The sequence below is a fragment of the Carassius auratus genome, unplaced genomic scaffold (genome assembly GCF_003368295.1).
Source record: "Carassius auratus strain Wakin unplaced genomic scaffold, ASM336829v1 scaf_tig00215075, whole genome shotgun sequence".
NCBI lineage: Eukaryota > Metazoa > Chordata > Actinopteri > Cypriniformes > Cyprinidae > Carassius > Carassius auratus.
This window is the reverse complement of record NW_020527924.1, coordinates 1-25,135: the sequence shown is the minus strand read 5'-3', so window position 1 is coordinate 25,135 and position 25,135 is coordinate 1. Positions and strand designations below refer to the sequence as shown.

General features: G+C 41.9%; 1 protein-coding gene and 16 non-coding genes across 17 annotated transcripts; 16 read left to right on the top strand and 1 right to left on the bottom strand.

Moving 5' to 3' along the window:
- Nucleotides 1–9,021: 9,021 nt before the first annotated feature.
- Nucleotides 9,022–11,656, bottom strand: LOC113093530 (gastrula zinc finger protein XlCGF8.2DB-like). The gene has a single exon (XM_026259243.1). The coding sequence runs from the start codon at nt 10,913–10,915 to the stop codon at nt 10,127–10,129; it is 789 nt and encodes a 262-aa protein (XP_026115028.1). The 5' UTR covers nt 10,916–11,656; the 3' UTR covers nt 9,022–10,126.
- A 4,873-nt stretch (nt 11,657–16,529) lies between these two features.
- Nucleotides 16,530–16,603, top strand: trnan-guu (transfer RNA asparagine (anticodon GUU)). The gene has a single exon. It is a non-coding gene; the product is annotated as a tRNA-Asn (tRNA).
- A 770-nt stretch (nt 16,604–17,373) lies between these two features.
- On the top strand, nt 17,374–17,446 carry trnak-cuu (transfer RNA lysine (anticodon CUU)). Its single transcript has one exon. It is a non-coding gene; the product is annotated as a tRNA-Lys (tRNA).
- Nucleotides 17,447–17,595: 149 nt separating this feature from the next.
- On the top strand, nt 17,596–17,669 carry trnan-guu (transfer RNA asparagine (anticodon GUU)). The gene has a single exon. It is a non-coding gene; the product is annotated as a tRNA-Asn (tRNA).
- A 788-nt stretch (nt 17,670–18,457) lies between these two features.
- Nucleotides 18,458–18,530, top strand: trnak-cuu (transfer RNA lysine (anticodon CUU)). The gene has a single exon. It is a non-coding gene; the product is annotated as a tRNA-Lys (tRNA).
- A 149-nt stretch (nt 18,531–18,679) lies between these two features.
- trnan-guu (transfer RNA asparagine (anticodon GUU)) lies at nt 18,680–18,753 on the top strand. Its single transcript has one exon. It is a non-coding gene; the product is annotated as a tRNA-Asn (tRNA).
- Nucleotides 18,754–19,523: 770 nt separating this feature from the next.
- Nucleotides 19,524–19,596, top strand: trnak-cuu (transfer RNA lysine (anticodon CUU)). The gene has a single exon. It is a non-coding gene; the product is annotated as a tRNA-Lys (tRNA).
- A 149-nt stretch (nt 19,597–19,745) lies between these two features.
- On the top strand, nt 19,746–19,819 carry trnan-guu (transfer RNA asparagine (anticodon GUU)). The gene has a single exon. It is a non-coding gene; the product is annotated as a tRNA-Asn (tRNA).
- A 770-nt stretch (nt 19,820–20,589) lies between these two features.
- trnak-cuu (transfer RNA lysine (anticodon CUU)) lies at nt 20,590–20,662 on the top strand. Its single transcript has one exon. It is a non-coding gene; the product is annotated as a tRNA-Lys (tRNA).
- Nucleotides 20,663–20,811: 149 nt separating this feature from the next.
- trnan-guu (transfer RNA asparagine (anticodon GUU)) lies at nt 20,812–20,885 on the top strand. Its single transcript has one exon. It is a non-coding gene; the product is annotated as a tRNA-Asn (tRNA).
- Nucleotides 20,886–21,655: 770 nt separating this feature from the next.
- Nucleotides 21,656–21,728, top strand: trnak-cuu (transfer RNA lysine (anticodon CUU)). The gene has a single exon. It is a non-coding gene; the product is annotated as a tRNA-Lys (tRNA).
- A 149-nt stretch (nt 21,729–21,877) lies between these two features.
- On the top strand, nt 21,878–21,951 carry trnan-guu (transfer RNA asparagine (anticodon GUU)). The gene has a single exon. It is a non-coding gene; the product is annotated as a tRNA-Asn (tRNA).
- A 770-nt stretch (nt 21,952–22,721) lies between these two features.
- On the top strand, nt 22,722–22,794 carry trnak-cuu (transfer RNA lysine (anticodon CUU)). The gene has a single exon. It is a non-coding gene; the product is annotated as a tRNA-Lys (tRNA).
- A 149-nt stretch (nt 22,795–22,943) lies between these two features.
- trnan-guu (transfer RNA asparagine (anticodon GUU)) lies at nt 22,944–23,017 on the top strand. Its single transcript has one exon. It is a non-coding gene; the product is annotated as a tRNA-Asn (tRNA).
- A 789-nt stretch (nt 23,018–23,806) lies between these two features.
- Nucleotides 23,807–23,879, top strand: trnak-cuu (transfer RNA lysine (anticodon CUU)). The gene has a single exon. It is a non-coding gene; the product is annotated as a tRNA-Lys (tRNA).
- Nucleotides 23,880–24,028: 149 nt separating this feature from the next.
- trnan-guu (transfer RNA asparagine (anticodon GUU)) lies at nt 24,029–24,102 on the top strand. The gene has a single exon. It is a non-coding gene; the product is annotated as a tRNA-Asn (tRNA).
- A 787-nt stretch (nt 24,103–24,889) lies between these two features.
- Nucleotides 24,890–24,961, top strand: trnak-cuu (transfer RNA lysine (anticodon CUU)). Its single transcript has one exon. It is a non-coding gene; the product is annotated as a tRNA-Lys (tRNA).
- Nucleotides 24,962–25,135: the final 174 nt, after the last annotated feature.

Genomic DNA, 25,135 nt, shown 5'->3' with positions numbered 1-25,135 from the left:
TCCTCATCGAATCTAGATTTAGATAAGTCCTACAATAGATCCTTAGCCTGCCTATAAGCAGGACATACCACCGTAGGGTTACAATGAGTAGGGCAAAGGAGAAATTTTATTCTTGCCACAAAACACAAAATAACAAAAACATTAATGAAATGCTCTGGCACACACAGAGGTCTCCAAGCTGGCAGGCACACTGCGGACCACTCGTGCTGCCGGATCTCCAAACTACAGATCCTTTGACAGGAAAAAAGAAGGTGAGAGTGAAGCTTGGACACACACAAAACACGGGCAAAGACAAAACAATCTACTCATGACGACAGACAGAAAGGCAGAGACATATAAGGGAGTGGGGGAACGAGCGACAGGTGGGGAAGAATCAACCCGTGATCTGCGCACCCCCGCCACAATCAGCGGATTGCCCAGACCACGAGCTACAGAACAGACAGGACAACACAGACTGCAGGGGAAGCTGAGAAGGCACCCTGCACCGTGACAAAAAATTGAATATTGTGAAAAGATTCAATATTGAAGACTGGTGCCACACTCTAATCAGCTAATTAACTCAAAATACCTGCAAAGGCCTTTAAATTATCTTTCAGTCTAGTTCTGTAGGGTACACAATCATGAGGAAGACTGCTGACTTGACAGTTGTCCAAAAGACGACCATTGACACCTTGCACAAGGAGGGCAGGACACAAAAGGTCATTGCAAAAGAGGCTGGCTGTTCACAGAGCTCTGTGTCCAAGCACAATAATAGAGAGTCGAAGGGAAAGGAAAAGATGTGGTAGAAAAAAAGTGTACAAGCAATAGGGATAACCGCACCCTGGAGAGGATTGTGAAACAAAACCCATTCATAAATGTGGGGGAGATTCACAAAGAGTGGACTGCAGCTGGAGTCAGTGCTTCAAAAACCACTACACACAGATGTATGCAAGGCATGGGTTTCAGCTGTCACATTCCTTGTGTCATTCCTTGTGTTGAGGTCCAGTGTTAAGTTTCCACAATCAGTGATGGTTTGGGGTGCCATGTCATCTGCTGGTGTTAGTCCACTGTGTTTTCTGAGGTCCAGGGTCAGCACAGCTGTATACCAGGAAGTTTTAGAGCACTTCATGCTTCCTGCTTCTGACCAACTTTATGGAGATCCAGATTTCATTTCATTGAATGATTTCATTCAGTACCTGGTTTAAGGACCATGGCGTCCCTGTTCTTAATTGGCCAGCAAACTCACCTGACCTTAACCCCATAGAAAATCTATGGAGTATTGTGAGGATGCGGTATGCCAGACCCGAGAATGCAGAAGAGCTGCATTTTCATACTTTTTAGTTGGCCAAGATTTCTAATAATCCTTTCTTTTTATAGGTCTTAAGTTATATTGTGATTTTCTGAGATACTGAATTTGGGATTTTCCTTAGTTTCAGTTATAATCATAAAAATTAAAAGAAATAAACATTTGAAATATACCAGTCTGTGTATAATGAATGAATATAATATACAAGTTTCACTTTTTGAATGGAATTAGTGAAATAAATCAACTTTTAGATGATATTCTAATCATATGACCAGCACCTGTAGTATATTCTTTTATACATACATACATATATATACATATATATGCTGAAGACATCTGCAGTGGATTCAATAATGTTCCTCCACAAAAACATGTAGGCTTAGCCTAATCTCTGTGAGGAAGGTTTTTCAAATGATAAATAAATATTAATTGAGTATTAAGTGCATAATTTGGACAGAGTAGCCTATATATGCTAATATTGGCATGATCTTTTATTAAATGTCAGCTGCTAGTGGATGAAGCAAATCCGGCGGAGCATTTATCTTAATTTCATTATTGGCAAATACTTATCTTAATTTAAAATTTATTTTAATTTAATTTGTTAAAAAAGACTCGTTTTTATTGGTGCGTTGGTCTATTTATAGGCTAAATGAGCCTATGTCTATTTAGAGTGCTGAGATGTTAAGATATCACAGAGGACTTATTTTATTTCTTTATTTCAACTTCCAAGTGGTCTAGTCTACGTTAGATATGAATAAATTATGTTAAAACATGTATGAATGACTCATTCTTGACAAAAGGCAATAGAGCTGTGTGTCTGTGCACATCTGAATAATGTCAGGCTGTAAACGGGTTTGGGCTTTTAAAAAGCTGTCAATCAAAATGTACTTGTCGGGCTCAGGCCGAAACCTGTCGGGCCTAACTTTTATGGCCCGTTTACAGTTCTAAGATAAATGTCGAGCTTGTGCTTATATTTTATCTACACAATATTTTAGATTTGACACATTTAAATAGTGTGCAGTATTATTTATATAATATGAATTTGTGGTTTACTTTGCATCGGAGCATGGTAGCCTAATGAGCTAGGCTTGCATGTTTTAAAAATTATTTTGTTTATTTTAGTAAAACGTGAGGCACTGTATAATTTTGCTCCCATTATTTAGCCCTAATTAAAACAAGAAAAAAATAAATTAAACCTGCACGATTGAACTAAATCATTGAAACTCTAAAGAATGGACTGATTAATAAAACGTCTATAGTAAAACTTAAAGAGATGGTTCATTCAATATATTGTAAATATATCTTTCAAATAGTGGTGGGCCATTATCGTGACTCTTTAACGTGAGACTCTTATCGGTCAATAAAACAAATATCGCCGTTAATCTATTCTCAAAGTTGGGTTGGGAGCTGGGTCTATACTATGTCAGCTATGATGACTTTCACGTTGATGTTTTACCGCGGATGTATACCTAGCCGAATCTGTAGGGGGCAAGAATGTGTCTTTAAACCTGTGTGTATGCCTACTGTGAAATTACCACATCAAACGTGATGTGCTAACATGGATGCAGCTGAAGCCGCCGGGGATGCGTTTGCAATCCGCTACTCGGTATGTGCTCGATCGCTGCACTGCTGCAGACGCAACGCTCCTGGAACGCACTGACGGACCGCAACCTCGTGAACGCTGGAATCCGTTAACATGGGTGTGTAAAAAAAATACGAAACGCATACGCACTTCAGATGGATTATGTGTGAAACATGCATAAGGTTGTTATGCGTTGTTATGGGTAGATGTAGAATTAGTTAACAGCTTTCTCAAGCAGTTTGTGATGGATTTTGGAAACAGGAGATGAGCCCCTGGTCTAATGCACCACCTGTCTTGAGAAACCTGTTCTCAAAGACTTTAGGGTCCAATTTGTAAGATATTTGCAGTAAAATATACAAAATATTTATACCCATAATCTCTCCGATCAGAAGGTTGTAATTATGGCAATATTGAGCGTTACAGGCTAGTTCTCAAGGAGTTTGTCTGTTCCTTTTACTGCTTATTTTGAGGTTATAGCATGATTTTAACCGATTCAGCACATTCACATGGAATCTTTTCACAATAATGCATTCAAACAAATTTAATTTTACAGTACTACTTCATCTGTAACTGATTTTGAAATCTGTAAGAAATGCATCGATCTGTAGATAAAATAACTAACTGAAAATGTACTGTTATTTTCATCACAAATAAAATGTGCGCAGCAGAAAGCAACTATTATACAGTATTGTTCAAAATAATAGCAGTACAATGTGACTAACCAGAATAATCAAGGTTTTTAGTATATTTTTTATTGCTACGTGGCAAACAAGTTACCAGTAGGTTCAGTAGATTGTCAGAAAACAAACAAGACCCAGCATTCATGATATGCACGCTCTTAAGGCTGTGCAATTGGGCAATTAGTTGAAAGGGGTGTGTTCAAAAAAATAGCAGTGTCTACCTTTGACTGTACAAACTCAAAACTATTTTGTACAAACATTTTTTTTTTTCTGTGATTTAGCAATCCTGTGAATCACTAAACTAATATTTAGTTGTATGACCACAGTTTTTTAAAACTGCTTGACATCTGGGTGGCATGGAGTCAACCAACTTGTGGCACCTCTCAGCTGTTATTCCACTCCATGATTCTTTAACAACATTCCACAATTCATTCACATTTCTTGGTTTTGCTTCAGAAACAGCATTTTTGATATCACCCCACAAGTTCTCAATTGGATTAAGGTCTGGAGATTGGGCTGGCCACTCCATAACATTAATTTTGTTGGTTTGGAACCAAGACTTTGCCCGTTTACTAGTGTGTTTTGGGTCATTGTCTTGTTGAAACAACCATTTCAAGGGCATGTCCTCTTCAGCATAGGGCAACATGACCTCTTCAAGTATTTTAACATATGCAAACTGATCCATGATCCCTGGTATGCGATAAATAGGCCCAACACCATAGTAGGAGAAACATGCCCATATCATGATGCTTGCACCTCCATGCTTCACTGTCTTCACTGTGTACTGTGGCTTGAATTCAGAGTTTGGGGGTCGTCTCACAAACTGCCTGTGGCCCTTGGACCCAAAAAGAACAATTTTACTCTCATCAGTCCACAAAATGTTCCTCCATTTCTCTTTAGGCCAGTTGATGTGTTCTTTGGCAAATTGTAACCTCTTCTGCACATGCCTTTTTTTTTAACAGAGGGACTTTGCGGGGGATTCTTGAAAATAGATTAGCTTCACACAGACGTCTTCTAACTGTCACAGTACTTACAGGTAACTCCAGACTGTCTTTGATCATCCTGGAGGTGATCATTGGCTGAGCCTTTGCCATTCTGGTTATTCTTCTATCCATTTTGATGGTTGTCTTCCGTTTTCTTCCACGTCTCTCTGGTTTTGCTCTCCATTTTAAGGCATTGGAGATCATTTTAGCTGAACAGCCTATCATTTAGGCATTTTAGTTTTCCCCTCTCTAATCAACTTTTTAATCAAAGTACGCTGTTCTTCTGAACAATGTCTTGAACGACCCATTTTCCTCAGCTTTCAAATGCATGTTCAACAAGTGTTGGCTTCATCCTTAAATAGGGGCCACCTGATTCACACCTGTTTCTTCACAAAATTGCTGATCTCAGTGATTGAATGCCACACTGCTATTTTTTTGAACACACCCCTTTCAACTAATTCAACTAATTGCCCAATTGCACAGCCTTAAGAGCGTGCATATCATGATTGCTGGGTCTCATTTGTTTTCTGAGAATCTACTGAACCTACTGGTAACTTGTTTGCCACGTAGCAATAAAAAAATATACGAAAAACCTTGATTATTCTGGTTAGTCACATTGTACTGCTATTATTTTGAACAATACTGTACCTTTTAATGCCGACAATGTTATTAGTTTGGTGTTTGGTAGGGAAAAAAGTTTGCACACAATAGCATAATCCCCTTTGAAACTCTCCTGTTGTTTTATTTATTTTTATTTTATTTTTATAGGCTACGTTACGAACATAACATTTCAACTTTAGCAGAGAGGTGTTACTGGTATCAGTGCGCGCGGAGCGGAGTGATTATTAAATGCTCAGTGCATGGAGGGAGATTGTTGCTGCTCCACACTCACAGAATCTGCTGCCGAGTGAGAGAAATGTTTCACCCTACAAAATGAACAAGACCATCCGGTGTGGACACGGTTAGACAGCATCTGCTATATTTACAAATCATTTATATAAAAAATAAAAATAAATACATAGCCTAAACCAGCGGCATAAAGAGATGAAAATATAGACTAGAAAATAAATTTACTCTTGCTCTGTCTTCCGTCCATGACACTAAATCACTGCGGAGCTGCCAGTTTTAATCTGAACAGCTCTTAACGCCGAGTGGATGGTTAGATGCATGATGGGCTAGTATTAAAAAAATAGAGGTATTTCCAGCATTAAGGTAATAACAGTTACTGCTTTTTTATCATCTTGTCTCAGTTATAAATTTGACTAGTAAATGATAAAGAATGATATTAAAACTTGTCTTGAACAATTTCTTTATAATTTGTTATATATTATGAAAAAAAGTGCAACTTCTAGTCCGGAAAAAACGGTACACTCTCTTTCATTGAAAAGTATGCATTTTATTTATTCACAGGCTATATGGTTGAAATAATATCTTAGTTGAAAACTTTAAGTGCCGTTGATTAAAAAAATGCATCCTATAAATGTTTCATAGACCTTCAGTTGTCATGCTTTAAAATCCCATGCTATTTGTAATTTCACTGTATTACCCCAATTCTATAATGGTAAAATGTACTCAGGCCGATGGCATTTTTTATGACATTTTTATTTTTAAAATAATTGTTGCCTACATAAATGGGTGAATAAAAACAAATATGATAACTTTTAAACTCCAGGCAGATATATGCTTATGATACATTACAAATATTTGGATCGTCCCTTATTCTTTCCTTTATTTTCTTAAAGAATAAACACTTATTTTCTACAAGAATAAACATTATAAATAAAGAATAAAATAAAGAATCTCAATTAGCCCTTATTTTCCATTTCTGAGTTCAATTGCAACTCTAATGATAACGTGACTCCCCTGACAGTGTTCCTCATAAAGACAAATTACAAAACATTTACTGTTGTTAGAGGTATGTGAGCGATTAATAGATTAAAAAAAAAAAAAGTGGGGGCTTGGTTTCCGAAATGGAAAACAAGTACAGCTCATAAAAAAATGATATGATGAAAAAGTCATGATAACATATTATTAATTCATAGAAATAAATTAAAACCAATTAAAATATTTTTTAATACCATATTCAACTTGAATTTCAATTCTATTAAACTGACTTTAAAATCTCAAGTAGTTTAGAAGTTAAATAGCCTAAATGAATCATGTATTACTATTATTATCATGTTCTGTATCATGTACAGTATCCGAAGACTTTGATTGCATGTTAGCATAAAAATAACAGTTTATTTTGATTTATATATATTTTTTAATGAACAATTATGGTAAACTATGTAACCGCAACCTTTATATCAAACATTCTGAAATCGTCCACAGCTGAGCATGTTGAGCGCACGAAGTGAATGTGCATGCACAAAGTCATTTTCAAATGCAATGGAAAAAAAAAACTGGATAAAAACATACACAAAACTTGTAAATAGTTAACAACATAGCCTAGATAGGCCCATGCTCTGTTCCTAAGTGTATAATGTAAATTTGTTAACCAACAATAACACATTTTAACTGATTAATCGCCTATTTTCGTTTGCTGCATATTTTTTATAAACACACTACAAAATAAATTAAGTTTATTTTTGAGTTTATTGTATTGAGTTGCATTTTATTACATTCAGAAATTATAACAGCAGGGCTAATATTGATATATAATGTGCCAACAGGATATTTCTATTTCACTTTACAACAAATCTTTTAAATTTAACAAATTTATCAGAACAGAACAAGAAAAAAATATATATAATTCTAGTGGATAAATATAATTTCAGTATTTAATAGGCTTATAAACAACAAAAAACAATAGTTAAAAATAATTTAAAGTGAAACATAAGGTAAGGTTGGGCTTATCGCTCTCATTCGGGAGAAATCCAAACATTTCCATATTCATGATGTTGTATGATGGAAAAAAAGTCATAATGAGCATAAATATGCCAGTGCACTGCTGCTCGCACCGAATGGCTCAGTGAAAGGCTGCTGCTTCCAAAGAATATGTGCGCGTGAGGTTTAGGTTGTCCACCTACTGTATGTATATATATATATATATATATATATATATATATATATATATATATATATATATATAAATAAATGTGTATATATATATATATATATATATATATATATATATATATATGATTAAGATTATATAAGATTCTTACATTTCTTAGTAAATTTCTGTATTTTCTATTCAAATATGTAAAATTTGTCAAAATGGTTGTAAATTAATTAATAGAAATTAAATGACACATATTTTAGTGATTATTTTGCTTATGAGTGTTCTATAACCCATTCAGATCGTTTTCTGAGGTATTATATCCTTTAAAATAGCACATGAATTAATTAAATTAAATGATTGTACATCCATTTTGGTGTTAATTTGGTTTATTGTTTTGATTACTTAATAACAGCGAGCAGTACATAATGGAGCTATAATGTGTTATAAATAGCAACATAAACGAGGATTTATATCATAATAAATATCTTGGCTACACACACTTATTAAATCTTGTTACATATAGCATTAACATATGGCTGTTCATAAATGATAGACATCGGTAAACTCACACACAAGCCGACGCGTGCACCGAGAGAGAGTCATTAGCATAACTAACTGTATGTATCCATAAAGATGGTCACCGTTAAATATAAAAATACATTTATTTTGTATTGATATATGCAATATTTCACTGAACTGAATTTATTTTTCTTATTATTCTCCATTTGGTTTATCAGCTGCAAATAAAGAGCCTGTAAACTTTATATAATTTACTCATTCTCTTGTTGTTTCAAACCCGTATTACTTCTTTACTGTATTACAGTAATAAGCCATTTTCATCTGTGACTCAGACATTCTCTTGGGACATAGTCTCAAACTGAAAAAACAGCATTTAGTTAGTTTATACAGTTCATTTCAATGGCACAAATCAGAACTTTTTCGGACTATAAGTCGCACCTAAGGATAAGTCGCATCAGTCCAAAAATACGTCATGACGAGGAAAAAAACATATATAAGTCGCATCGGACTATAAGTCGTATTTTTAGGGGAAGTCGTGGCCTAATGGTTAGAGAGTTGGACTCCCAATCGAAAGGTTGTGAGTTCGAGTCTCGGGCTGGCAGGAATTATGGGTGGGGGGAGTGCATGTACAGTTCTCTCTCCACCTTCAATACCATGACTTAGGTGCCCTTGAGCAAGGCACTGAACCCCCAACTGCTCCCCGGGTGCCGCAGCATAAATGATGAACACTGCTCTGGGTGTGTGTTCACAGTGTGTGTGTGTGTGTGTGTTCACTGCTCTGTGTGTGTGCACTTCGGATGGGTTAAATGCAGAGCACAAATTCTGAGTATGGGTCACCATACTTGGCTGAATGTCACGTCACTTTTTTTCACTATTTATTTAGAACCAAGAGAAAACATTACCACCTACAACCGCAAGAGAGGCAATGAGCAGTATAGAGCTCCCTCTCGTGGCTGGAGATGGTAATGTTTTCTCTTGGTTCATTTCTCTTGGTTTATGTAAAATTAATTTAGAAAAATAAGTCGCACCTGACTATAAGTCACGGGACCACCCCATCTATGAAAATAAGTGCGACTTATAGTCCGGAAAATACGGTAATCAAGCACAAATGAATGACACCAGTTTTAGAGAGAAGGGATTGGTGACGTCACTCCCCACCCCAGTTTAAGGAAGGAAAATAGATAAAGCATTTGTTTTAATGGCACAGACCCAACATAAACTAACTGGGCCGATTTGGAGCGATTTTGGGCAACATGGGGTGGAGGGTGACATCACACGGTGAAAGAAAATGTTTGATATCTCAAACACCAAACCAGCACAAACACTCGTTTTTGCGACACAAATCAGTGAATAGCATAGTTTTATAGATTATTTCTTTTTATGGGGTGCCAACTTGACGGAAATATCTTCATGACATCATCAGATGAGTGTATTACCAGTACATTCTCTCACTAAGATTAATCAGAAAATGTAGTGTAAAAATCTTTATTTCATTCAGCTTTTAATTTTATTTATATGAACATCATTAATATTATAATTCAGTTATACAGTGTGGCATTTCACAGCATGACCGAATTTCAACTACTATTTTGATTCCAAGTTATGAATGTATGAAATGGAATGATGCCTCTATACCGGGGTATTCAATTAAAGTCCACAGTGGAGGTCCATATACACACACACACACACACACACACACTTGTTCGATATTCCTTTTCTATTCAAATCTTTATTTAAATAAATATTATTACAAAATTTCTAAGTTAATTTGGAATAAATGTAAATATAAATGCTTGAAACTACAGCAAAGGAGATGGTCAGATGTAGCCTCAACATAGGTGGATAATGTAGATAGAGGTGAATGTTGAAAATAAAAGGTGTACAATCAGATTTGGTTCACACTCAGCAGCAGTGAACGTTCACTAAGTTTTGCAGGTGAAGGAATTATCTTCAGCGTGATCTCTCATGTGAATTTTTAAAACTCTTCCCACATAGATGACATATAAAACATTTTTCTCCTGAGAGAGTCCTTATGTGGTAATTTAGGCCTACTTTATGGTAAATGGACTGCATTTATATAGCGCTTTCAACAGACCACATGGTGTGAATGGTCATGTGGTATCTATGGCTTAGTTCTGTTGTGAAGCGCTTTCCACATTGATCACATGCAAACTGCTTCTCTCCTGTGTGACTTCTCACGTGGTTATTATGAGTGTGTTTATGAGCAAAACTCTTTCCACATTGAGCACATGCAAACCGCTTCTCTCCTGTATGACTTAACATGTGTTTATTAAGAGTGGATTTATGAGCGAAACTCTTTCCACACTGAAGGCAAGTGTAAGGCTTCTCTCCAGAGTAAATCCTCATGTGGGAATTAAGGTTGCCTTTATTTGCAAATTTCTGTCCACACTGAGAGCAAGTATAAGGCTTCGCTCCACTGTGGGTACTCATGTGGTAATTAAGGTTGCTTTTATGAGTAAAATCCTTTCCACACTGAGTGCAAATGTATGGCTTCTCTCCCGTGTGAATCCTCATGTGGGTTGCCAGGTTTTGTTTTTGAGGGAAATTCTTCCCACACTGTGGGCAGGTGAACAAGCTCTCTTCACTGTGAGTTCTCATGTGGTAAATTAAGTTGCCTTTATTTGTAAATCTCTGTCTACACTGAGAGCAAATATAAGACTTTTCTCCGGTGTGAATTCTCATGTGAATTTTAAGGTTTCCACTTTGAGTGAAACTCTTTCCACACTGTTTACAGATAAAATGTCTTTCTCCAGTATGGACTCGCATATGGAGCGTAAGGTTTTGTTTTCGATTGAAGCTCTTTCCACAAAGACGGCAGATTAAAAAACTGTTAGATTCCATCTTTTCTCCAATTTTTAAATCATGATCTTTCTCATTCTGCTTTTTCTTTTCCAAATCAGCTCTTGACTCTCCTCAATCAGGTCTAGAAGAAAAAAAAAATACAAAAACAGTTTAAAGCATCAACGTCTACTGAAAAAAAGACTAATGAAAAAAAGTTTACTTGTAATCTCAGTAACTCTTTCCTTTCAAACATTCAACCTGGCAGTTATCAAACTCCTTGTGAAACAGAGCATTACCAAAGTTTTATTTGCAGCACAAATTCATTTGGACAGCATGAGAATTATGTTGCCATTTGTGAACAATCATTAGCACAGTTTATATCACATCAACCACGAAGCCATTAAGATCGGCCTGTGTATCAGCCTGGAAAAATCAAAGACCATGAGGATCAAACCTACAGCCGTACCAGTCATTACTGTAGATGCAATATCCGGCGTCAGAACGGGAAAGCTTTTCGATGCATTCAGCACATCTGAAGCCTGTTTTATAAAAGACGCTCAGAAAGGTTTGCAGGTTTCCAAATTCTGACCTGGAATAACCTAACATGAGACTACGCTTTCTACACAGGATTTTCCAGGTTTCTGCGTTCTTGCTCTCATACACTTTGCATGTCCTGAATGAGTCTTAAATGAGCCTATCAAAAACACAGACATTTATAGACATTCTGAACTCTATTGGGGTTAGACAACACGTTTCAGGAACTACTCATTGTCGAAATCATACTCTAGATTTAATACTGTCACGAGGAATTGATGTTGATAGTGTTGAAATTATGCAGCCAAGTGATGATCTCTCAGATCATTATTTTGTTTTGTGCAAACTTCATGTAACAAGAAGTAGAATTTACAATTTTGGCTATAAGTATGGAAAAACCATCACTTCTACCACAAAAGACTGCTTTTTAAGTTATCTTCCTGACGTATCCAAATTACTTAGCACAACTTTATGATGTAACAGAAACTATGGACTCTCTCTTTTCTAGCACTTTAAATAAAGTTGCTCCTTTACGCTTAAGGACGGTTTAGGAAACCAGTATGACACCATGGTATAATGAGCATACTCGCACCCTAAAGAGAGCAGCCCAAAAAATGGAGAGCAGCTGGAGGAAAACAAAACTAGAAATCAACTGCGGCAGCAGATCCTTTTCCTATTTGGCGCCTAAACTCTGGAATAACCCACCTAACTTTGTTCGGGAGGCAGACACACTCTTGTAGTTTAAATCTAGATTAAAGACCCATCTCTTTAAACTGGCTTACACATAACATACTAATATGCTTTTAATATCCAAATCCGTTAAAGGATTTTTAGGCTGCATTAATTAGGTAAACTGGAACCGGAAACACTTCACATAACACCTGATGTACTTGCTACATCATCAGAAGAATGGTATCTGCGCTAATATTTTTTCTGTTTCTTTCTTATTCCGAGGTCACCGTAGCCACCAGATCCAGTTTGTATCCAGGTCAGAGGGTCCAGTCCAGATTGTGAATCAGCACCTAGAGAGGACCTCTACAGCCCTGAGAGACAGCGGAGACCAGGACAACTAGAGCTCCAGATACAGATCCCCTGTAAAGACCTGGTCTCGGAGGACCACCAGGACAAGAACACAGGAAACAGATGATTCTTCTGCACAATCTGACTTTGCTGCAGCCTGGAATTGAACTGCTGGTTTTGTCTGGTCAGAGGAGAACTGGCCCCCCAACTGAGCCTGGTTTCTCCCAAGGTTTTTTGTCCTCCATTCTGTCACCGATGGAGTTTCGGATCCTTGCCGCTATCGCCTCTGGCTTGCTTAGTTGGGGTCACTTCATCTACATCGATATTGTTGACTTTGATTGCAAATAAATGCACAGACACTATTTAAACTGAACAGAGATGACATCCCTGAATTTAATGATGAACTGCCTTTAACTGTCATTTTGCATTATTGACACACTGTTTTCCTAATGAATGTTGTTGTGCTGAAGTGAACATGGGTTCTGCGGCAGAACAATGATCCAAAACACACCAGCAAGTCCACCTCTGAATGGCAGAATAAAAACAAAATGAAAACTTTAGGGTGGCGTAATCAAAGTCCTGACCTGAATCCTATTGCGATGCTGTGGCATGACGTTAAAAAGGCTGTTCGTCCTTGTAAACCCTACAATGTGGCTGAATTACTACAATTCTGCATAGATGAATGGACCAAAAATTCTTCAAAGCGCTATAACTAGAGGTCTCCACAGGTCCAAAAATGTGTGCCCGAACCCGAAAGAGACCTGTGATGTACTACACCGAACCGACCCGGACCAGTCTTAATATTTCAATACCTGGACCCGGACCCTTGTAGATCCGAGAAATGCCTACCCAGTCCCGACCCGGACTTGTATATTATTTGAAAGCTGGACCCAAACCAGCCAGGAAGACACAGACCCGAAAAATGAATTAAATGAGAATGGGAAAGATATACAAAAAATAAAAGAATTGGAGGGATTATTGAAAGACATGGAAGAGAAAAAATATGAAGGTGCAAGACTAAGGAGTAAAGCTAAATATACGGTGGAAGGTGAAAAATGTACAAAGTTTTTCTTTGATCTAGAAAAAATAAGAGGGAAAGCTGGAATGATTAAAGAAATAAGAGGGGAAAATGGTGTAGTGGTGGAAACAAATGAGGAAATATTAAAAGAAGTAAAAGCATATTATGAAAATCTGTTTAGTACTGAGGGGTTGAAAGAAGAAGAGAAATTGGAGTTACTAAATCAAATAAAAACAACAGTAGGAGATGTAGACAAAAAAGACTGTGATGAAGAGATAACAGAAGAAGAGATAAAAAGAGCAATAAGTGAATTAAACAAAAATAAAAGTCCAGGTATAGATGGTTTGGGGAGTGAATTTTATATAGTTTTTAAAGATTTTTTAACCAGTATTTTAAAAGAAGTATATGAAGACATTTTTAAAAAAGAGGAAATGAATCAGAGAATGGGGATGGGATTAATAAAGTTGATATATAAAAGAAAAGGAGATAAAGTAGACCTAAAAAATTATAGACCAATTACAATGCTGAATACAGATTTGAAAATTTTAACAAAAGTTTTAGCCAATAGATTGAAAGAGGTAATGCCAACCATAATTAAAACAAATCAAGTGTATGGAGTAAAAGGGAAAGATATAGCAGATACAACTTTAAGTATAATAGATAGAATAAGATATATGAAAGAAAAAAACAAAAAAGGATATGTTATTAGTTTGGATTTTGAAAAGGCCTTTGATAGAGTGGAGCATGATTATTTATTTGGAATTTTAAGAAGGTACGGGTTTGGGGATAATTTTGTCAAGTGGATTACAATTTTGTACAGGGGAGCAATAACAAGAATACAGTGTAACGGTTTTTTAACAGAATGTTTTAAAATTACTAGGTCAATAAGACAAGGATGTCCATTATCGGCGCTTTTATATTCTTTAGTTGCAGAACCATTGGGATTAGCTGTTAAAATAGATGAAGACATAAGAGGGATAAACATTGAAGGAAGTGGGGGAAATGAAAAAATATTTCAATATGCAGACGATACAACAATAATAGTTAAGGATATAGAGAGTGTTAATAAAGTAATGGAAGTGGTACAGATGTTTTGTAGGGGATCAGGAGGCAAGTTAAATGAAGAAAAAACAACATATGTGAGATATGGAGGAGTAAATGCTTTAACTGATTATTTTCATTTTAAAGAAACAAAAGAAATAAGGATTTTAGGTGTTCTAATGGGAAAAGATGAAAGGAATGTTAAAGAAAAAATGTGGGAAGAAATAGTAGGAGGAATTGAAAGAAGGTTAAATTTTTGGAAATTGAGGACTTTAAGTTTAAAAGGGAAGGTTTTAATTTTAAATGTGTTAATGGTGTCAAAGTTGTGGTATGTTTTATATGTGACTGCTATGCCAGTGTGGGTGGAGAAAAGGTTGAAAAAATGTTTTTTAGATTTTTTATGGAATGGTAAACCGTCAAGAATTGCATACAGTACATTAATAGGAGAAGTAGGGAAAGGAGGGATGGGATTAATTGATGTTGAACAGAGAAAAAATAGCTTAAGAGTTAAAATAGTAAAAAAATATCTAGATGATGGTCACAAAGCAGCATGGAAAAAGACAATGGAATATTTTTTAAACAAATGTGGGGATTTTAACATGGGGGATGGGATTTTATGGATGAAAACTAAGAATTGGATGACAGAGTGCTTACCAGAGTTTTATAGGGAAATGTTTAGTGCCTGGGGAAAATTTTTAGACAAAGTTGAGTATGATCCACATGGGAGAGAAAACATTTTAAATCAACCTCTGTTTTTAAACAAAAACATTTTAAAACAAGACAAATAATTGTTTTTAAAGAAATGGATGGATGTGGGGATAACAAGAGTGAGAGATGTTTTGTATGAATTTAAAGAAGGGTTTTTACCGACACAATTTATTGTAGATGCAATGGAGGAGGCAAAAGAGGATTACAGTGAACAAGAAATAAAAAATAAATATGAAATCATTAAAAATGCAATACCTAAAGAGTGGATAAAAAGAATAGAAAGTATGGAAGGAGAGCCAAAAGAGAAATGTATTCATGTGAAGTTTGGGGAAAAAATTTATGATTTTAAGGAATGTACTGTGAAAATGATTTATTGTGCTTTTAGAGATTATGTTTTTAAAGAGCCGATTGTAAATGGATACTGGGTGCAGAAATTCAAAGATTTAAAAAAAGAGTGTATATGGAGAAACATGACGGGGAAATGTGTGGAAACCAAATTGGAATGTTTGGAGTATTTTATAAGGCATAAAGTGGTTTTTACTGATGTAATTTTAAATAAAATAGGAATGGAAGAAAATGCTCTGTGTAAAGTGTGCCAGGAAGAGGAAGAGGGGATTTTACATATGTTTTTACATTGTAGAGACCTAGAGGACTTTTTAAGGAAATGTAAATGTTTAATTAAAGATGTGACTGAGGAGTGGGATGAAAATATAATGGAATGGAATAGAGTTGTGATGTTTGGTTGGGAAAAAAAGTGTAAAAACAAAAGTTTCATTAATCTGTGTGTAATGCTAATGAAAAGTGCAATATGGGACAGAAGAACTGTGGCTAAAAAAGAAAAAATTGTGTTGGATGTTTGGAGTGTGTTTAAAAGAAAAACAGAATTATATATCGAAAGACTGTATGTGTACTTTAAAGGTGTGAATATGTTAGACTCTTTTTATGATGTTTTTACCCCAAAAGTCTGTTGTGTTTTAAACGATTTAATGTGGAAGTTGCCAGAAAGTGGAAGAGTTTTTTAAATTATCTATGTAAAGGAAAGAGGTGTAATGTAGAGATGTGTAAAGACGATGTTCTGTATTTCTATTGATTTTGCTTAATCTATTGTATTTTATTGATTGAAATTTCTTAATAAAAAAAAAAAAAAAAAAAAAAAAAAAAAGAGCATGAGACTCTTAATCTCAGGGTCGTGGGTTCGAGCCCCACGTTGGGCGTGTCCTTTGGCTCTCTCTGGCCCCTCCCAACGGGTGTCGTTCTCTTGACCTCAATTTGCTGACTCAGGACCAGTGCTGCAGCCATCCTGTGAGACGCGCCCAGCTTCGATTTCATTTTTGACCGTTACCCATACCGTCAGTCTCTGTGGCGCAATAGGCTAGCGCGTTCGGCTGTTAACCGAAAGGATGGTGGTTCGAGCCCACCCAGGGACGAAGGACGCTTTTCGCAGCCATGTCGGCAAGCGCAGAATTTAGCATGCGTGGAGCAGCGTCCGTAGCCCCTTTTGAGAGTGAACAGCTTTGCGAGTCGTCTAGTGTTAAAAGAAGACAAAGGGTGCTGAGTGAATGTTTGCGTCAGCTCAAGTTTGCAGTGGCGAGTACGCGGAGTGTTCGTGTTTTGTTTTCCGCGTGGTGGAGGCCTGTGTGGTCCAGGGAGGTCCTGATCAAATCTCCCTCTTGGAGCGCCACAAAATGCCACCAAATTGGCTTTCCAATCACATGCTGTCGGAGTTTGCAAACTGTATTCACACAGCGGGACAGAACTCCATACCTGGAACGTTTGATGAGTTGGCTGAACTAGTAGCCTTTCAGGCTGTTGGACAAGAGCTCTGCTCGTTCAATCTGTATTCCCCAGCAACAGGCGTGGCTAAAACAAACAGAGAACAGTCTAAGCCAGGGGTGTCCAAACTCTGTCCTGGAGGGCCCCTGTCAGGTAGAGTTTCGCTCCAGCCAGCTCCATCAGACCTGCCTGCAACACACAGCTTCAGGTGTGTTTCTTTGTGCTTGGATCCAAACTCGGCAGGACAAGGAACCTCCAGGATCGAGTTGGGACGCCACTGCTCTAAACCTACCGCTAGGCTTAAGTCCAACCTTACCCGTGAGATGTTTCGTCAAGCCTGTGTTGGAAGCGAGGCTCCGTTTTGCGCATGAAATGTTTGGCACTTATCAAAACAGCGGTCAGCCTTGATCTTTCGACCACCGCAGCCCGGCTAGCTCAGTCGGTAGAGCATGAGACTCTTAATCTCAGGGTCGTGGGTTCGAGCCCCACGTTGGGCGTGTCCTTTGGCTCTCTCTGGCCCCTCCCAACGGGTGTCGTTCTCTTGACCTCAATTTGCTGACGCAGGACCAGTGCTGCAGCCATCCTGTGAGACGCGCCCAGCTTCGAATTCTTTTTTGACCGTTACCCATACGAGCATGCACCGTCAGTCTCTGTGGCGCAATAGGCTAGCGCGTTCGGCTGTTAACCGAAAGGATGGTGGTTCGAGCCCACCCAGGGACGAAGGAAGCTTTCCGCAGCCATGTCGACAAGCGCAGAATTTAGCAAACATGTCCACTGACGCATGCGTGGAGCAGCGTCCGTAGCCCCTTTTGAGAGTGAACAGCTTTGCGAGTCGTCTAGTGTTAAAAGAAGACAAAGGGTGCTGAGTGAATGTTTGCGTCAGCTCAAGTTTGCTGTGGCGTGTACGCGGAGTGTTCGTGTTTTGTTTTCCGGGTGGTGGAGGCCTGTGTGGTCTAGGGAGGTCCTGATCAAATCTCCCTCTTGGAGCGCCACAAAATGCCACCAAATTGGCTTTCCAATCACATGCTGTCGGAGTTTGCAAACTGTATTCACACAGCGGGACAGAACTCCATACCTGGAACGTTTGATGAGTTGGCTGAACTAGTAGCCTTTCAGGCTGTTGGACAAGAGCTCTGCTCCTTCAATCTGTATTCCCCAGCAACAGGCGTGGCTAAAACAAACAGAGAACAGTCTAAGCCAGGGGTGTCCAAACTCTGTCCTGGAGGGCCCCTGTCAGGTAGAGTTTCGCTCCAGCCAGCTCCATCAGACCTGCCTGCAACACACAGCTTCAGGTGTGTTTCTTTGTGCTTGGATCCAAACTCGGCAGGACAAGGAACCTCCAGGATCGAGTTGGGACGCCACTGCTCTAAACCTAACGCTAGGCTTAAGTCCAACCTTACCCGTGAGATGTTTCGTCAAGCCTGTGTTGGAAGCGAGGCTCCGTTTTGCGCATGAAATGTTTGGCACTTATCAAAACAGCGGTCAGCCTTGATCTTTCGACCACCGCAGCCCTGCTAGCTCAGTCGGTAGAGCATGAGACTCTTAATCTCAGGGTCGTGGGTTCGAGCCCCACGTTGGGCGTGTCCTTTGGCTCTCTCTGGCCCCTCCCAACGGGTGTCGTTCTCTTGACCTCAATTTGCTGACGCAGGACCAGTGCTGCAGCCATCCTGTGAGAGGCGCCCAGCTTCGATTTCTTTTTTGACCGTTACCCATACGAGCATGCACTGTCAGTCTCTGTGGCGCAATAGGCTAGCGCGTTCGGCTGTTAACCGAAAGGATGGTGGTTCGAGCCCACCCAGGGACGAAGGAAGCTTTTCGCAGCCATGTCGGCAAGCGCAGAATTTAGCATGCGTGGAGCAGCGTCCGTAGCCCCTTTTGAGAGTGAACAGCTTTGCGAGTCGTCTAGTGTTAAAAGAAGACAAAGGGTGCTGAATGAATGTTTGCGTCAGCTCAAGTTTGCTGTGGCGTGTACGCGGAGTGTTCGTGTTTTGTTTTCCGGGTGGTGGAGGCCTGTGTGGTCTAGGGAGGTCCTGATCAAATCTCCCTCTTGGAGCGCCACAAAATGCCACCAAATTGGCTTTCCAATCACATGCTGTCGGAGTTTGCAAACTGTATTCACACAGCGGGACAGAACTCCATACCTGGAACGTTTGATGAGTTGGCTGAACTAGTAGCCTTTCAGGCTGTTGGACAAGAGCTCTGCTCCTTCAATCTGTATTCCCCAGCAACAGGCGTGGCTAAAACAAACAGAGAACAGTCTAAGCCAGGGGTGTCCAAACTCTGTCCTGGAGGGCCCCTGTCAGGTAGAGTTTCGCTCCAGCCAGCTCCATCAGACCTGCCGGCAACACACAGCTTCAGGTGTGTTTCTTTGTGCTTGGATCCAAACTCGGCAGGACAAGGAACCTCCAGGATCGAGTTGGGACGCCACTGCTCTAAACCTACCGCTAGGCTTAAGTCCAACCTTACCCGTGAGATGTTTCGTCAAGCCTGTGTTGGAAGCGAGGCTCCGTTTTGCGCATGAAATGTTTGGCACTTATCAAAACAGCGGTCAGCCTTGATCTTTCGACCACCGCAGCCCGGCTAGCTCAGTCGGTAGAGCATGAGACTCTTAATCTCAGGGTCGTGGGTTCGAGCCCCACGTTGGGCGTGTCCTTTGGCTCTCTCTGGCCCCTCCCAACGGGTGTCGTTCTCTTGACCTCAATTTGCTGTCGCAGGACCAGTGCTGCAGCCATCCTGTGAGACGCGCCCAGCTTCGAATTCTTTTTTGACCGTTACCCATACGAGCATGCACCGTCAGTCTCTGTGGCGCAATAGGCTAGCGCGTTCGGCTGTTAACCGAAAGTATGGTGGTTCGAGCCCACCCAGGGACGAAGGAAGCTTTTCGCAGCCATGTCGGCAAGCGCAGAATTTAGCATGCGTGGAGCAGCGTCCGTAGCCCCTTTTGAGAGTGAACAGCTTTGCGAGTCGTCTAGTGTTAAAAGAAGACAAAGGGTGCTGAGTGAATGTTTGCGTCAGCTCAAGTTTGCTGTGGCGAGTACGCGGAGTGTTCGTGTTTTGTTTTCCGCGTGGTGGAGGCCTGTGTGGTCCAGGGAGGTCCTGATCAAATCTCCCTCTTGGAGCGCCACAAAATGCCACCAAATTGGCTTTCCAATCACATGCTGTCGGAGTTTGCAAACTGTATTCACACAGCGGGACAGAACTCCATACCTGGAACGTTTGATGAGTTGGCTGAACTAGTAGCCTTTCAGGCTGTTGGACAAGAGCTCTGCTCATTCAATCTGTATTCCCCAGCAACAGGCGTGGCTAAAACAAACAGAGAACAGTCTAAGCCAGGGGTGTCCAAACTCTGTCCTGGAGGGCCCCTGTCAGGTAGAGTTTCGCTCCAGCCAGCTCCATCAGACCTGCCTGCAACACACAGCTTCAGGTGTGTTTCTTTGTGCTTGGATCCAAACTCGGCAGGACAAGGAACCTCCAGGATCGAGTTGGGACGCCACTGCTCTAAACCTACCGCTAGGCTTAAGTCCAACCTTACCCGTGAGATGTTTCGTCAAGCCTGTGTTGGAAGCGAGGCTCCGTTTTGCGCATGAAATGTTTGGCACTTATCAAAACAGCGGTCAGCCTTGATCTTTCGACCACCGCAGCCCGGCTAGCTCAGTCGGTAGAGCATGAGACTCTTAATCTCAGGGTCGTGGGTTCGAGCCCCACGTTGGGCGTGTCCTTTGGCTCTCTCTGGCCCCTCCCAACGGGTGTCGTTCTCTTGACCTCAATTTGCTGACGCAGGACCAGTGCTGCAGCCATCCTGTGAGACGCGCCCAGCTTCGAATTATTTTTTGACCGTTACCCATACGAGCATGCACCGTCAGTCTCTGTGGCGCAATAGGCTAGCGCGTTCGGCTGTTAACCGAAAGGATGGTGGTTCGAGCCCACCCAGGGACGAAGGAAGCTTTTCGCAGCCATGTCGGCAAGCGCAGAATTTAGCATGCGTGGAGCAGCGTCCGTAGCCCCTTTTGAGAGTGAACAGCTTTGCGAGTCGTCTAGTGTTAAAAGAAGACAAAGGGTGCTGAATGAATGTTTGCGTCAGCTCAAGTTTGCTGTGGCGTGTACGCGGAGTGTTCGTGTTTTGTTTTCCGGGTGGTGGAGGCCTGTGTGGTCTAGGGAGGTCCTGATCAAATCTCCCTCTTGGAGCGCCACAAAATGCCACCAAATTGGCTTTCCAATCACATGCTGTCGGAGTTTGCAAACTGTATTCACACAGCGGGACAGAACTCCATACCTGGAACGTTTGATGAGTTGGCTGAACTAGTAGCCTTTCAGGCTGTTGGACAAGAGCTCTGCTCCTTCAATCTGTATTCCCCAGCAACAGGCGTGGCTAAAACAAACAGAGAACAGTCTAAGCCAGGGGTGTCCAAACTCTGTCCTGGAGGGCCCCTGTCAGGTAGAGTTTCGCTCCAGCCAGCTCCATCAGACCTGCCGGCAACACACAGCTTCAGGTGTGTTTCTTTGTGCTTGGATCCAAACTCGGCAGGACAAGGAACCTCCAGGATCGAGTTGGGACGCCACTGCTCTAAACCTACCGCTAGGCTTAAGTCCAACCTTACCCGTGAGATGTTTCGTCAAGCCTGTGTTGGAAGCGAGGCTCCGTTTTGCGCATGAAATGTTTGGCACTTATCAAAACAGCGGTCAGCCTTGATCTTTCGACCACCGCAGCCCGGCTAGCTCAGTCGGTAGAGCATGAGACTCTTAATCTCAGGGTCGTGGGTTCGAGCCCCACGTTGGGCGTGTCCTTTGGCTCTCTCTGGCCCCTCCCAACGGGTGTCGTTCTCTTGACCTCAATTTGCTGTCGCAGGACCAGTGCTGCAGCCATCCTGTGAGACGCGCCCAGCTTCGAATTCTTTTTTGACCGTTACCCATACGAGCATGCACCGTCAGTCTCTGTGGCGCAATAGGCTAGCGCGTTCGGCTGTTAACCGAAAGTATGGTGGTTCGAGCCCACCCAGGGACGAAGGAAGCTTTTCGCAGCCATGTCGGCAAGCGCAGAATTTAGCATGCGTGGAGCAGCGTCCGTAGCCCCTTTTGAGAGTGAACAGCTTTGCGAGTCGTCTAGTGTTAAAAGAAGACAAAGGGTGCTGAGTGAATGTTTGCGTCAGCTCAAGTTTGCTGTGGCGAGTACGCGGAGTGTTCGTGTTTTGTTTTCCGCGTGGTGGAGGCCTGTGTGGTCCAGGGAGGTCCTGATCAAATCTCCCTCTTGGAGCGCCACAAAATGCCACCAAATTGGCTTTCCAATCACATGCTGTCGGAGTTTGCAAACTGTATTCACACAGCGGGACAGAACTCCATACCTGGAACGTTTGATGAGTTGGCTGAACTAGTAGCCTTTCAGGCTGTTGGACAAGAGCTCTGCTCATTCAATCTGTATTCCCCAGCAACAGGCGTGGCTAAAACAAACAGAGAACAGTCTAAGCCAGGGGTGTCCAAACTCTGTCCTGGAGGGCCCCTGTCAGGTAGAGTTTCGCTCCAGCCAGCTCCATCAGACCTGCCTGCAACACACAGCTTCAGGTGTGTTTCTTTGTGCTTGGATCCAAACTCGGCAGGACAAGGAACCTCCAGGATCGAGTTGGGACGCCACTGCTCTAAACCTACCGCTAGGCTTAAGTCCAACCTTACCCGTGAGATGTTTCGTCAAGCCTGTGTTGGAAGCGAGGCTCCGTTTTGCGCATGAAATGTTTGGCACTTATCAAAACAGCGGTCAGCCTTGATCTTTCGACCACCGCAGCCCGGCTAGCTCAGTCGGTAGAGCATGAGACTCTTAATCTCAGGGTCGTGGGTTCGAGCCCCACGTTGGGCGTGTCCTTTGGCTCTCTCTGGCCCCTCCCAACGGGTGTCGTTCTCTTGACCTCAATTTGCTGACGCAGGACCAGTGCTGCAGCCATCCTGTGAGACGCGCCCAGCTTCGAATTATTTTTTGACCGTTACCCATACGAGCATGCACCGTCAGTCTCTGTGGCGCAATAGGCTAGCGCGTTCGGCTGTTAACCGAAAGGATGGTGGTTCGAGCCCACCCAGGGACGAAGGAAGCTTTTCGCAGCCATGTCGGCAAGCGCAGAATTTAGCAAACGTGTCCACTGACGCATGCGTGGAACAGCGTCCGTAGCCCCTTTTGAGAGTGAACAGCTTTGCGAGTCGTCTAGTGTTAAAAGAAGACAAAGGGTGCTGAGTGAATGTTTTGCGTCAGCTCAAGTTTGCTGTGGCGTGTACGCGGAGTGTTCGTGTTTTGTTTTCCGGGTGGTGGAGGCCTGTGTGGTCTAGGGAGGTCCTGATCAAATCTCCCTCTTGGAGCGCCACAAAATGCCACCAAATTGGCTTTCCAATCACATGCTGTCGGAGTTTGCAAACTGTATTCACACAGCGGGACAGAACTCCATACCTGGAACGTTTGATGAGTTGGCTGAACTAGTAGCCTTTCAGGCTGTTGGACAAGAGCTCTGCTCGTTCAATCTGTATTCCCCAGCAACAGGCGTGGCTAAAACAAACAGAGAACAGTCTAAGCCAGGGGTGTCCAAACTCTGTCCTGGAGGGCCCCTGTCAGGTAGAGTTTCGCTCCAGCCAGCTCCATCAGACCTGCCTGCAACACACAGCTTCAGGTGTGTTTCTTTGTGCTTGGATCCAAACTCGGCAGGACAAGGAACCTCCAGGATCGAGTTGGGACGCCACTGCTCTAAACCTACCGCTAGGCTTAAGTCCAACCTTACCCGTGAGATGTTTCGTCAAGCCTGTGTTGGAAGCGAGGCTCCGTTTTGCGCATGAAATGTTTGGCACTTATCAAAACAGCGGTCAGCCTTGATCTTTCGACCACCGCAGCCCGGCTAGCTCAGTCGGTAGAGCATGAGACTCTTAATCTCAGGGTCGTGGGTTCGAGCCCCACGTTGGGCGTGTCCTTTGGCTCTCTCTGGCCCCTCCCAACGGGTGTCGTTCTCTTGACCTCAATTTGCTGACGCAGGACCAGTGCTGCAGCCATCCTGTGAGACGCGCCCAGCTTCGAATTATTTTTTGACCGTTACCCATACGAGCATGCACCGTCAGTCTCTGTGGCGCAATAGGCTAGCGCGTTCGGCTGTTAACCGAAAGGATGGTGGTTCGAGCCCACCCAGGGACGAAGGAAGCTTTTCGCAGCCATGTCGGCAAGCGCAGAATTTAGCAAACGTGTCCACTGACGCATGCGTGGAACAGCGTCCGTAGCCCCTTTTGAGAGTGAACAGCTTTTGCGAGTCGTCTAGTGTTAAAAGAAGACAAAGGGTGCTGAGTGAATGTTTGCGTCAGCTCAAGTTTGCTGTGGCGTGTACGCGGAGTGTTCGTGTTTTGTTTTCCGGTGGTGGAGGCCTGTGTGGTCTAGGGAGGTCCTGATCAAATCTCCCTCTTGAGCGCCACAAAAATGCCACCAAATTGGCTTTCCAATCACATGCTGTCGGAGTTTGCAAACTGTATTCACACAGCGGGACAGAACTCCATACCTGGAACGTTTGATGAGTTGGCTGAACTAGTAGCCTTTCAGGCTGTTGGACAAGAGCTCTGCTCGTTCAATCTGTTTCCCCAGCAACAGGCGTGGCTTAAAACAACAGAGAACAGTCTAAGCCAGGGGTGTCCAAACTCTGTCCTGGAGGGCCCCTGTCAGGTAGAGTTTCGCTTCCAGCCAGCTCCATCAGACCTGCCGGCAACACACAGCTTCAGGTGTGTTTCTTTGTGCTTGGATCCAAACTCGGCAGGACAAGGAACCTCCAGGATCGAGTTGGGACGCCACTGCTCTAAACCTACCGCTAGGCTTAAGTCAAACCTTACCCGTGAGATGTTTCGTCAAGCCTGTGTGGAAGCGAGGCTCCGTTTTGCGCATGAAATGTTTGGCACTTATCAAAACAGCGGTCAGCCTTGATCTTTCGACCACCGCAGCCCGGCTAGCTCAGTCGGTAGAGCATGAGACTCTTAATCTCAGGGTCGTGGTTCGAGCCCCACGTTGGGCGTGTCCTTTGGCTCTCTCTGGCCCCTCCCAACGGGTGTCGTTCTCTTGACCTCAATTTGCTGACGCAGACCAGTGCTGCAGCCGTCCTGTGAGACGCGCCCAGCTTCGAATTCTTTTTGACGTTACCCATAGAGCATGCACCGTCAGTCTCTGTGGCGCAATAGGCTAGCGCGTT